At 50.6% G+C, this 13,762-nt stretch overlaps 1 protein-coding gene across 4 annotated transcripts in view; it reads right to left on the minus strand.

Annotated features, from left to right (window-relative positions):
- The window catches only part of LIMS1 (LIM zinc finger domain containing 1), a 106,256-nt gene that overhangs the window by 33,914 nt on the left and 58,580 nt on the right, over positions 1-13,762 (minus strand). Inside the window, exon 1 of one of the 4 annotated variants that reach the window (XM_059943380.1) lies at positions 10,785-11,085. The exons of 2 other annotated variants lie outside the window; for them this stretch is intronic. In XM_059943380.1, coding sequence (XP_059799363.1) covers positions 10,785-10,891 — 107 coding nt within the window. In that variant the 5' untranslated portion in view covers positions 10,892-11,085. Of the gene's footprint in view, positions 1-10,784; positions 11,088-13,762 lie in introns of those variants that run through there. One more of the 4 variants, XM_059943379.1, reaches the window with a different exon arrangement.

The raw sequence follows: 13,762 nt of genomic DNA on the forward strand, positions 1-13,762 counted from the left end.
GCCGTGCTGCTGTCAGGGGCACACGAGGAACCACGAAGCCGACAGCAAGGTACCAGGACCTTCATTTATTCCTGCAACTCAGCGACCCTGTACTGAGTGTCTATTAGCAAGAAGCCACCGTGATGGAAAACCTGGTCCCCCGCACCTCTGTGCCCTCAGACGGCTCGCACTTCAGCAGAGCCGGGACGCCCGCCCGCCTGGCGGGGATGGTGACAGGGGCTCCTGGGCGCATGAGGGCACGCGGGTGGGGCGGCCGCGAGCCCCAGCACCCCCGCACCAACCGGGCGAAGGAGGGGTCAACCACGGACATGGGAGAACGGCCGCGACTTTGCGGCGTCCTGTCTGCAGACGTCCGCTTCTTTCCTGGGTCTCCTTCGCTTTCATTCAGCAGGTGTTCACCTACGCCCGGCTGTGAAGTAATAAATGGAGCTAGAAGTCGGGGATGAGACGAGCAGGACGGAAGGAAATGATGCGCCCGGGAGGCCAAGGCACCGTGACGACGACAAAGGCAGAGCCACAGACTCTGGACCAAGACGAGCCCAGGCTGACTTGACAGCACAGCCGGTGGGCACATGGGTCTCATCTCCCTGCACTGCACCCACTGCCTCACCTCCGGGACCCCCTGCGGCAGCCCTGGGGCGGCCACCTCCAGGCACCCCCAAAGACTCCCTGCGGAGCTTTCTGACGAGGCCCTGACTCCTGTGTCCAGTTTCGCAGGAATCCTGCTCTGTCAGCCTGGCCAGAATCCCCTACCTGCGGATCAGATGGCCCTCTGCACCTGACCGGTTCCTCGGCCTCCACCCCGCCCCCAGGCGACGTCTGATATCCTGGCCTGTCTTCAGCAGGAATCCTGGGAGGTCGGTTTAGCCAGAATCCCTCCACCCGGATGTTCCCTCTCAGTAACTTTCCATCCGCTGACCCCCGGCCTGCTCCTTCGCTGTGAATCCCCCGTTTTCCTTGGTGGATTCGGAGTTGAGCCCCGTCTCTCTGCCCCACTGCAGGGGTCCCTACATCCATCCTGGTGGTCCTTCCTGTTCTCTACCAGGCATCATGAGTATTTCGTCTTTGACAGTATTCGCACCTGTGTGTAACGGCTCCCTCCCCGGTGTGGGCTGGACTCGCTGAAGGGCTCCTGATGAAGACAATTCAGTAGAGGTGGTCGGCACTCATTTCTGGAATTAGGCTACAAAACGCTCTGGGGCCACTCCAGCCCATTCCAGCCTCGAGAAGAGGCAGCCCTGACTCAGAGACCCTCAGCCAGAGGCGCTGGCCTGAGCTGAACCCGGATTCCTGACCCACAGCAACCGGGAGATAACCAACGATGGTGATTACAGGCCTGCCGTCAGCAAATCCGTGCCCACAGGTCAGATCTGGCTCCCCGGCTGCTTTTATTAAGTTTAGCAACACATTCACTCATACGTTCCACGGCCCGTGTTCACACTACAACCGCAGGCCTAGCAGTTGTGACACTGACAGAAGGCCTACAAAAGCCTGAAACATTTATTATCTGGCCCTTTACAGCAAGTCTGCCAACTCCCACTGCCGCTAAGTGCTGGGTAATCTGTTTCTCACAATAGAGGATTAACGCACTTGCTCCTGCAGTGCTATGGGCCTCCCTCCAGCGATGCAGGGTCTTTAAGTATCTCGCTGTTGTCTGTTGTCCACACACAAGAACTTCTATGTTAGCAGATAATGAGTGTTTCAACCAGCCTCACATCCCTGGCACGTGGCAGGACCTTAGCAAATGCAGACTGAACCACAAACGCCTAATGCAGAAAACCCATAACCTGACAATATATCCTTTAAATAAAGCACGACATTAAATCAAGGAGAGCCAAAACTGCCATTTGTGTTGAATAGCTGATATTTCCGGTTGAATCCATTTTAAAAGGCATTTGTTGACTGCCACACAAAGAATGATTCCATATCCAGGAAAATTTTTGATCTTTTAAATTGGCTATACTTTTATAAAACCTCGTTGTTTAAAATACCCATAACATCAGTTTATCTCCAATACTTCCAAGATGACTGACATTAGCTTTTACCATGAAACAAAGAATGTATTTCCTTGCACCTGGAAATGTTATTGAAATTTTCCAGAAAGGCTTATTTTTTTTTCTTTTCTTTTTTTTTAGTTCCCTGACCAGGGATGGAACCCGGGCCCTCAGCAGTGAAAGCGCGGAGCCCTAATCACTCCTGGAGGTCCAGTGGTTAGCACTCTGCGCTTTCACTGCCGAGGGCTCAGGTTCCATCCTCGGTTGGGGAACTAAACTAAGATCCCACATGCTGCAAGGTGCGGCAAAAAAAGAAAGAAACAAAATTTTCCAAACCACTGCAGAATTTCTGTTTTGTCCCAGTTTTGTCTGTCTGTTAGAACTGAGAACTAAAGTTGGCAGCAGACACGCTCAGACATAAGCAAACATCCTCTGTGCCCCGATGCCTGGTCAATTCCTACGCTGTCCGTTCCCCCACATCCTGATGCCAGGGCAGGAGGACAAATGTTTTAGGTAAAAGGCTGGACATTCTTATAATGCTTAATTTTAAGTAATATATTCATTATGACACAAAAATATAATAGTTTTAGCTTTCTTAACCCAGATAGTTTCTCTGGCAAACATGTATGAATTATCTGCGAGGCAGAAAAATTCCATTTTTGTTTCAACGGGCATCACAGGAGGTCACCCTTGGTAAATTTTTAACTTTTAAGATATGATCAAGCGTGTTCAGACCTTCCAGGTAAGAAACCTTACCCTAAAACCTAAGTGAGGCTTCAGTGTGTAGTTAAGAGCGTAAGACACACGGGGAAGGAACAGCCCCGGCTCAACTCCCGAATTACCAGCCACGGGTCTCCAGGGCCCTTTTCCTTTCTTGTGAACTGCACAACAGCCCTGTGAGGACTCAGCACAGCCAGAAAAGCAGTAAAGGGCGAGAGAGGCCAAGCTGGTGTAAAGAAAGAATTAATGATCTTACATTTATATGGAACATATTTATTAATAATCTTATTCACTGTGGGTTTGGGAAAGATTTCCTAAATAGGACACAGAAAGCACACACTTTATATAAGAAAAAGATCAATGAACTATCAAAATAAAAAAACTTTTGCTTGTCAACAGACATTTATAAAAATGAGAAGACAAACCGAAGACTGGGAGGAGACATTTGCAAAATATATAGCTGACAAAGGGCTTGTATCTAGAATATATGAAGCACTGTTTCAACTAAATACTATAAGAAATAACCCAGTAAAAGTTGGGCAAAAACCTGAATGGTAAATTTGCCAAAGAAGATACAGGAATTGCAAATAAGCACAAGAAATGATACTCAGCTTCGTGAGTCATGAGGGAAATGCAAATAAAACCACAAGGAGATAGTAGGACACTCCCCCGAAAGGCCAAAACTGGAAAACATCAACCGTGCCAAGTGTGGCTGAGGATGTGGAGAAAATGGACCCTCAAACGCTGCCGGTGGGAACACGAAATGGTACAGCCTCTTTGGAAAACCGTTTAGCCGTTTCTCCAGATATTAAGTGTGTGCCCACCAAACAACCCCACCATTCCACCCAAGAGAAATGAAAGCACAGGACTTGTATGCGAATGTTCACGCAGCTTCATCTGAAACGGCCAAGAGCTGGGCACCACTCAACGGCAACCAACAAACGCACTAAATCCATAAGCGGAAGGTGACTCAGCAGTAAAATGAATGATACTGACTCCTGCACCATGGACGAGTCTTAAAATAACGATGCTGAGTTAAAGGACCCTAAAGAAAACAAAGGGTATGTGACCGAATGGTTCTATTTATACACAACTCCAGAAAATGCAAGAGCATCCAGAGCGACCAGCTGCCTAGGGATGTGGGAGGGCTACAAATGCAGGCAGGGACTTGAGGACAAGGAGGACGCGCGTGACCTTGACTCTGTGTACGTGTCAACACTGACCAAGCTGCACATTAAACTGTGCATCTACTGAGGCCCATTCGTTTCACCTCAATAAAGCTGTTTCTAAAAAACTGCACACTGGAATGATCTTTAACCTTCGAAAAAACCACTGCTGTGGGTGGGATTCTGTCCCCTAAAAAGACGTGTTGAGGGACTTGCCTGGTGGCGCAGTGGTTAAGAATCCGCCTGCCAATGCAGGGGACACGGGTTTGAGCCCTGGTCCGGGAAGATCCCACATGCCGCGGAGCAACTAAACCCGTGTGCCACAACTACTGAGCCTGCACTCTAGAGCCCGTGAGCCACAACTACTGAGCCCATGTGCCACAACTACTGAGCCTGCATGCTGCAACTACTGAAGCCCACATGCCTAGAGCCCGTGCTCCGCAACAAGAGAAGCCATCGCAATGAGAAGCCCGTGCACCACAATGAAGAATAGCCCCCGCTCACCGCAACTAGAGAAAGCCTGCGCGCAGCAACAAAGACCCAATGCAGCCAAAAAATAAAATAAATAAATTAAAAAAAAATTTTTTTTTAAATAAGAAAGCTGCAGTGTATCATGCAGACACCACTGTTAGGGCTCCTACTGCAAAAGACATGTTGAAGTCCTGACCCTGGTACCTGTGAACATGACCTTATTGGAAGTGGAGTCTCTGCAGATGTAATTAAGGCACAAGCTGAGGTCACACTGGAGCAGGTGGGCCCAACTCCCATGTGACTGGTGCCCTTACAAGAGGAGACACACATACAGAGGAGGACACCACATGGAGACAGAGCCACGTGAGACAGGCCAGGGTAGGGTGATGCCCCACACGCTGGACACACAGCCCTGCAGCTGACATCAGAGGCACGAGGAGAGCTGCCACGCTGATTTCTGACCCCGAGTCTCCAGAACTGAGAGACCAAACATCTCTGCCGTCTGAAGCCTCCCAGGGTGTGGTACTTGTTACCACAGCTCTAAGAAGCTAATGCAACCACTGTTTCATATTAATTCATAATTCATAATATTAATTTCATAATTCATATTAATTAACTTATTTAATGATTGTTTCTAAAAGTAGATTTTATGTAAGAGAATATTTGTCTAAAGTCTGTTTTAATCACAGAATGGCCACTGGGTTGCACAGATACACAATTAAGTGGCTGTGTTTCCAAGATATATAAATACATATAAAATAAATAGCACTGTTTCATTTTAATAGCATCTCTCCAAAGTACTATAAAGCACACGTTTTAGCCAATTGTAATTTTTTTTGTTTTTATAAGTGATTTATAACTGATACATCAAGTTTTGTTTTTCTTTTAACCTACAGAAAAGCAATTTATAATGATTAAAATCTTGGCATTTAATTGTCATAGTAAATCATTTAGAAAACTTTATGTGAGTGACAGCAAATTTACAAATTGACTCTGCTGAGGCCGAGGTTCTCTCCCAAGGGTCTCTGAGCAGCACAGAGACACAGAACAGGACCTTCAACCCTTCAACCGTCCCTTTAACACACACTAACTTTAAGCATTAATACTATTTTTAATTTCAGCATATACGCCCTCAACTGTATGGAAATACTTTAGGTGACTGAGAGGAAAACATTTCCCTTCAGAAAATAAGCCTCCCAAAACCACTGAAGAAGGAAAACCGGAAGGTCACGGTCCATCCTTTGGTAGATACATCCCTCTGTGTGGGACATCGGAGGGATGGACATCAATTTAACTTACTCTCTCAGAGTCAAAGGGGTTTAACCTGGAATAAAAGAGGCACCTCGAAGCCAGTATGCTTTCATTCCTTCAGGGAGGAGCAGACCCTGGGCAGGGATGGCTACCAGGCCCCGGGGTGGATGGTGGGGCCTGTGGCTTGGATTCAATTAAGGGGGGGCGGTGAGAAGGGTGAGGAAGGGGTGCCTGTAGAACCTGTTATTCCAACAGGGACACTTGTGTGTTACACATTTTTTACAGTGAGATAATACCGGACACGTAACGTGCGAGTCTGAGGTGCACGGCTGCTGGTTTGACATGCTTAGTGTTGCTGTTATTATCACCCCGGAGCATCAGTGACACCTCCGTCACGCCACGTGGCACAGCCCTGCTGACTGCCGTCACCGTGCCGTGTGGCAGGCCTCCCTCCAGAGCTTGTTCATCCTCTAGTTGCAAGTCTGTGCCTTAAAACATCCCTCCCCAGGCCTCCACTCCCTGCCCCTGGACCCCCTTCCACTCTGGTTTTAGATTCTGCATATAAGACAGAGAACACGCTGTCTGTCTTTCCCTGTCCGCCTCATTCACTTGGCACTGTCAGAGCCCATCCTTGCTGTCCGGACTGGCTGGATTTCCTTCATTCTCACGGCTGAATAGCACTCCAGTGCGCGCGCGGGTGTGTGTGTGCGCGCGCGGGTGTGTGTGTGCGCGCGCGTGTGTGTGTGTGTGTGTGTGAGAATTACACCCTTAAACACATACGAGAAGGCGCTACTACCTTTCAAAAACCAACACTGGCCAGCTGACACCTCCTTGGACCAAAGAGAAGAAATACTTGCTATCGGTTGAGCTCACTGTTGGGAAGATTAAATGTGCTCTTGCTGAACCGTTAAATGAGGACAGACAAAATGGCCAAGCTGCAGTTTTATCCCTCTAATAGATTATGTTTCTAAAACTAAAATACAGACGCTGGTTTTTCAGTCAAAAGATGGGTCCCCCAGATGATCGGCAAACAGCAGACAGGTTTGAAGGAAACGCTCCCCCAGCCCACCCCGGGCACCGGGACGGCCCAGTTCCCACCCGACAGGACGCTGAACCAAGGCCGGGAGCTGGGCCCCTTCACGGCCTGGGTCCTTCTCCCCCTTTCGGGACTGAGTTAAGAACAGAACCACGGAAGTTCTCACCACAGCGCCTGGCCCCCAGCAAGGGCTCAGTCAGCATGGGGGCCTGATCCGTGTTCCCTACTCTTAACCAAGCAAAGACATCCTGCTGCTGGAAAATGACGCCATCCCAGATCTAGAAGGACAGGAGATCCAAAGCCTTCCTTAACCGCCATAAAGTAAAGGTTACTTCTCTCTGCACCCCCTTCCTGGTCCTGGTAACCCAGCTCCACCAGGAAAAGTGCAGGAAAGCAGAGCACAAGCGAGTCCTCCCCAGTGGACCTCACAGAGGGGCCCAAACGCCAGCCGCCTCATCTGATCCCCCTTTGTTTCATGCAGGCGGGGGGAGGAGGGGGGCACAACTGAAGGAACAAGAGGGGAGGACCCAAGGGTCCTTGATCTGAGCTCGAGACCAGGGGGCGACTGCAGAGCCGGAGGCCAGACCCGTCTTTGTGGCCACAGCTCAGCTCGGGCACCATGGCAAGAACCCACCAGAGACCATGTGTACTAATATGCCTGCTGTATGTCAATAAAACTTTATTTGTGGACACTGAGTTTCATGTAATTTTCCTATGTCATGAAATAATTTTTTCCTTTTTTTCAACCATTTGAAAAATATAAAATCCATCCTGAGCTCGTGGGCCACCTAAGGGTCATAATTCACCAGCCCCTGGTCCTGCATTAAACTTCCTTTCTGAGCCGGCTGGCAAAGAATTGATTCTGAGATGTCCCCAGTTAGTTATAGACCCCATGTGTCTGAGGCAGAGCCAAGGTGACTCTGAGAATTTTTAACAGGGGTGGGGGGAGGAGGGGCTGTGGATCGCACAGGTGTGTTTTTCATTCAGGTTTCCTCAAAAATAAAAAAACTGTTTGGGTGCAGCACAATTTAAGAGGGAGAATAAATAGCTAAGGAGTAAATACACACACACACACACACACACACACACGGGTATATCTTGGATGGTATTTTCAGGCATCAGGCACTTTAGGAAAAAGGGTCCATGCCCGGGAAGGTACGAGGAACAGCTTCCGAGCCCACGGGGCGGGACAAGAGCTTCACTGAATGAACCCACGGCCAGAGCAGGAGGTCAGAAGTCCCGTCCCCGAATGAGGAGGTGGCACCAACGCTACCTGCACGCAGAGTCCTCAGGTCCACCTCCACGGAGGAAGGTGACGTCTAGGGGTCTCTCAGGCATGTCAGGTTCCAGCCACACTTAAGGACACGTTCTAGAGCTAAGAGGCTCCCGTCACACAACTTTTTCCTGTTGGGACAAAGTCTAAACGAGATGAACCGCCTGCCGTGACTCAGCCCTCAGGTGTGGAGGCTGACGGTCTGCTGTACAAAGCAAGGAAAGCACGTTTCAGGCTGTACTGGATACTTTGAAATAAAAATCGATACAGGCAGCGTTCTGTTCTAAACAGTTTGGAGTTTGAAGCCGGAAGCAGTTTCACCAACTCTTTTTTAATTTTTTTTTTTTTTGGCTGCGTTGGGTTCTCGTTGCTGTGCGCGGGCTTTCTCTAGTTGCGGCAAGTGGGGGCTACTCTTGGTTGCGGTGCGCGGGCTTCTCATTGCGGTGGCTTCTCTTGTTGTGGAGCACGGGCTCTAGGCGCACGGGCTTCAGTACTTGTAGCGTGTGGGCTTCAGCAGTTGTGGCTCACTGGCTCCAGAGCGCAGGCTCAGTAGTTGTGGCTCACGGGCTTAGTTGCTCCGCGGCATGTGGGATCTTCCTAGACCAGGGCTTGAACCCGTGTCCCCTGCATTGGCAGGTGGATTCTTAACCACTGCGCCACCAGGGAAGTCCTTCATTAACTCTTATGTGCTCTTTAAATACTTGTGTTCTGTTTCAGAGCACAGTCTTCAATTTAAACGTAAACATGTTTTCTGGCAGTGAGCACAGCCCTGTTAGTCTCTGATGGTTTTTCTGCCAGAATCCATAAACGTGCTGAGAAAATGGTGTGTGAGTGAGGGGGTCGGAGTGGGAGTGGGTTTGTGCTACTTCGAGGTGCCCAATGTCACAGGTGCTCAGTCCAGCGACAGCTCCTGGGAGGAACACCTGCAGGTGACCCTCCAGGGCCCAGACGCCAGTGTCCCTGGGGCAGCCCTGAGTCTAATGTGGCCCAGCCTCGACGTGGCACACAGTCGGAGATGGATGAACAGTAGCCGAGTGAGTAATGCACGAGGTGCCCTTCACCAGATGACAATGCCTGCCATCAAGCTGGTGGCGAGGGTTTGATGAGATAATAAACGACACTCAATAGCAGCAGTGATTTTTATCCTCCTTTTAAAGAGGAGCCACCTGAGTCCATCAAGGTTATCTGCCTGACCCAGCGGCCTGAACTGGGCGTGTCTAACCTCAAAGTCACCCCTCCAGCTTCTATTACCTGAGGAACCCGATTTCATACTAAAAACAGGCTTCCTATAAAAGTAGGCAAAAACCCTGACTCTCTAAATCGATAAAAGGCTATTTTCCTGGCTGAGCTCGAAGTCCTAAAATAAGTAAATGGTCACTTCTCTGAACCCGGGGACAGAGACATGGCAGAAGCCTAAGCCCCTTCTAATCACCAGGGGACAATACAGCAGAAAAAGTGGGAAAATGGCTCCTCAACCCAAGGCAACAAGCAATACACCTTAAGAATGAGTCTTCCTTCTGTAATTTAAACTCGAGACAAAACAAAACAACCTAGTTGTTTCAAAGGCTATTATGACTATATAGATAACCACCCCCTCGGACATAACAGGTAATCTCATTCATGGGTACTTCTGCCACTGTCTGAAAATAAGTGAAAGTTGGCTGGTCTTGAATGTCATTTTACATATCTTATTTCTTTTAAAGTGAATTCCTTAGGACCCCGAATCTGAAATTAAAACTACTTTTGGTAAGTTTTCACTCTTGGATCAAGAGCAGATTGGAGGCAATTTCAGGGGTCACGTCCACCCGTGCCCATCTGGTCAAGCAAGAGGGGGCTCAGTATTCTCACTAACCTCATACTTAAAATTTACAAGTCAAACTCTGAAGCTTTAAAATTCTGTTTAATCCAGTCAATTCAAAGTTAATATACTAATTGTAGCTAAGAGACACCCGATGTGGCAGGGAATAAATTCTAAGAGTGTAAGTACCAGTACCAGCCAGAGTCAAAAATTTTCAAATAAACATCTCCCTCCCAAAGTACAGTTCCTGTAGTAAATTTGTAGACAAATTTAATATAAGTTTAAAGAGCTTCCTTGTCAATTTTTTCCTGTTAAGTTTAAATAAAGAATTTAAAATAAACTCTAAAAGCGAATTTATAGGAGAAATATGTATATAGAGAGAATATAACTATTATATACTCTCTCTATATATAAAACGTATCTATTTCTCTCACCACCTGAGTGGAACATTCAAACGCGTGGATCAAGTGTCCACAAAGGCACTGAGGTGCCACCCAGCACGCGAGAGCCGGGAGGAGGGTCCCTGCAGCCTGCTGTCAGCTCAGGGTCCCCACCCTTCGCGGCAAACACAGCAGTTTAAGCAACAGCTCAACGTGCAGGGGCTGCTCAGAACCTGTAACCTAAAAAAAATTCAACAGTGGTAAGAAAAACTAACACCGTGTTGTTTTAGGCCAATTAACGATGGAAACAGACAACCCCTAACCTTTTCAGTTAGAAAGGTCTCCCTCCCTCCCAGGTTACATTCAAAAGTTGCCCTGCCTTCCTTTGTGAAATCCATGTCAATACCGAAGAACACCCTGCCGCCCACCCAAGACACCACCCGCGACCCTCACCGTCAGACGCAGAGAAAAATCCCTCTGAAACGCGCCCTGAGAAGCCCAAGCGATGTGCCTTCCGCCAGCGGCGGGCAGGTCTAACCCTCCCTCTGCGAGCCTCGGCCCTGGGGGTGTAGCGAGGCTGCGGGGCTGGGGAAACGACGCCAGGGGCTCAGCCCGTCGCCCCTCGCCGCGCACCCCCTGGCCGGGCCGGGGCTCAGGCTGCCGGGTCCCCCCCCCCCCCCCCGGGCTCCACTCACCTGAGCGCCTGCTCCTGCGGCCCCGGGAGCCGCAGGCTGTCCGGCCGGTCCCTCCGCCGGCGGTACAGCCCCGACTGCGAGAGCTCTTTGAGCTGTAGAGCCGTCATGCTCGCGCACCGCGACCCTCGGAGCCCGGCACCGGAGGGCGGGCGGCCGCCAGGGCTGGGGACCGCCCCGCGCACACCTGGCCCGGGGAGCGGCCTGGGGCGGCGGCGGCGTTGGCCGCGCTTCCTGCTTGCCGGGTACACACCCTCCCGCGGGCGGCCGCACCTCCGCGCCGGCACCTGGGAGGGCCTGGTGCTCACGTGCTGCCGCCGGGCAGAGCCCGGCCGCCCTGAGCAATCGCGCCGGCCCCTGCGTGGACCCTTCCGGCATCGTTCCGCATCAAAAGTGGGCTAAAACGCTCCAGAGACGTCGTGACTCAAGAAGGGTCCTGCCCTGTGCTCTGTGCCAGGAAATCCACCGACACTTCACACGCAGCCGTCGGTTTCAAGAAGTGCCTGGTCATCATGAGCTCGTTGGGACGTTTTCCTTCCAACGGAAAAGCACAGTTCTGAAAGGCAGCAGGCCGGCTCTCTCCACGGTGCTCTAAATCCTCTTCGGAAAGGAAGGAAGTGTCTTTTTTCTCCCCCATTAAGTGTTACTCAAATATTCATAACTGAAAGGGAGGTGGTTTCTTCTGCCATCCCCCGCCCCGCGATTCTCTACACCCGAAGCCGCCCACCGGGACGGGTCCCCTCGCGGGAGATGCGCACGCTGTCCGCCTACGGCTGTCCCCGCGTGTTTGACCCCAGCGGCCACCGCGTCAGGAGGCAGGGTCTGGTTCCTGGGGTGTGGGGTGCGGGCGGGTGTCTGCAGCGTGGGGGACAGATCATAGGGACGCGTCCTTGTCCCCGGGCCCCGCGGGACGCCCGCGCGGCAGCAGGCGGGTCTGACTCAGCCCCTCTGAGGACCAGTCCCCGCCGGCGCGAGCGCGGGCCTGCTCTCAGCCAACAGCTTGGCTTTGCGGTGCCGGCAGTTTCTCTGCGTGTCAGCATCTTTCTCCCAGAATCCCCTCCAGGACGAGAGCGCAGAGAAATGGGTCTGAAAGTTCTTTTCACAGCAAGCGTTAAAGAGTTAATACAGTCCCCTCTCTAGAAGGATCGGTATTATAAATTCAAATATTCAGGACCCCAAGGAAGGGGGCTCTGCATCTCACCTCTTCACTCGGGGCTGCGGCCCCGGCTCCTTTAGGGCTGCAGCCCCGGTCCCCACCCGCCCACGCCCGCCCCAGTGGAAACACAACTTTTTACAGTCACCATCAAAGTGTAACATACGTTTTTAAAGAAAATGCAGGGGGAAAGTTAGTAATTTTGTTACCACACGATGTAATTAGCGACAAAACATTACCAAAAAAAATCTAGGGCCAAATGTATCTCTTCCTCTCTCTGGAAGGATACACAGAAAACTGGTATCATCGGGTGCCTGGGGGACGGCAGAGCAGCATAAGACAGCTTCTCTATAACCACTGCTCTATACCTGCTGGACTTGTAATGCTCTGCACATTCAAAAATAAATAGGAAAAATTTAGAAGGTTTACATATACCTTTTGTACAAAGCTCTAGGATCCTACTGAGACATAAAACACAGAAAAGTTTGAAGCATGCAGTAATAGAAACATAAAATTAGGATTCCTTAAAGCGCCTAATTCTTACATTTTTGTCATGACAGGTGAAAAACGCAGAGAAACAAGCAGCAATCTTTTTTTTTTTTTTTTTTTAACTGTAGGCATCAAAACAGAATAGATGCCTGAGGAATAAAATACAAACTAATTGTAGCCACTGCAAACACAGAAGCCTCAACGTTGAAAAGGACTTGTTTCTATAGGAAAATGTACATAAGAGAGCTTGATTTTTAAAGAGAACTTGCAAAAGAGTAATGCAGCCCGCTGACAAGGGAAAAGGCTCGGAAACTAGCAAAGTTGACAAGACAGGAAACACTACCGTGTAGGACGAACCCTGTATTTGACGAGTCTAAAGTGGAAAGGATGTGAACAGGGGGAAGAAAAGTTATGTAAAACAAACGGAAACAACTCTCGCCTGCGGACTTTTCACATGGCTGTGCTGACGCACACAAGCTTCAGTAGATCCGTGCTCGTCACAACTGCAGAAAATTAAATCCTGGGGCTTTGGGCAAAGGTCTTTAACCACTGCCATTTCACTGACAGCACAGACCGTGGGAGACAGTGGTACCCGTCCCTCCCCGCCACGTGCAGCCAGGGAGGGGCCCCCATTTCTGGGAGGGAACAACCCCCTACCACACAATGGCTCAGGCTGCAGCCAGATGACACCCCCCAACAAAGGTTTCTGTGCATCTGCATAGGGGGAGAGAGGGACAGAGGGCACAGCCCTGGGACGCGGCAGGTGACGTGACGCCAGGAGAGGCCCCACGTCCCCATCCTTGTCCCCGTGGTTCCCTCCTTTCACACCCTCCCGTAGAAAGTTATCAGTTGAGCATGGATTGTAGATCAGGCCTATTTTAAGTGAGTTCTGAATTTCAAACGACTGTCTTAGCATTTGAGGGAGGCCCACGTGGGTGTCCATACAGGGATGTCCATTTCGCGGCGTAAACGGTCTCTGAAGGGCAGTGCTGCCACCCTTAGAGCCCAGCGGCTGTCAACGAACAAAGGTTCACAGAACGTGTCGAGGGGGCACCCCGGCCCGCTCCCACCGCGGGGTGGCGGCTCTGTGAACCTGCCCACTGCTCCCCCCGACCGCCGGGCTCTCCTGGGACCTGAGCTCCGACTCCCAGTGAAATGCGACATCAGCTCAGCGGGTACTTTCTTCTGCAATAGGTTTGTGCTCTTGGTTGAAATGACTAAACAGGAAGGCCCTGGGAGCATCACACCGGGCCTCGCTCTGCAGGCTGACCTCTGACCCCGTCCTCCACCTTTCAAAGTGGAGGGGGGAGGCGGTCACGGACCTTCTGGGAATCCGAGG

This window comes from Balaenoptera ricei, chromosome 13 (assembly GCF_028023285.1).
Source record: "Balaenoptera ricei isolate mBalRic1 chromosome 13, mBalRic1.hap2, whole genome shotgun sequence".
Taxonomy (NCBI): domain Eukaryota; kingdom Metazoa; phylum Chordata; class Mammalia; order Artiodactyla; family Balaenopteridae; genus Balaenoptera; species Balaenoptera ricei.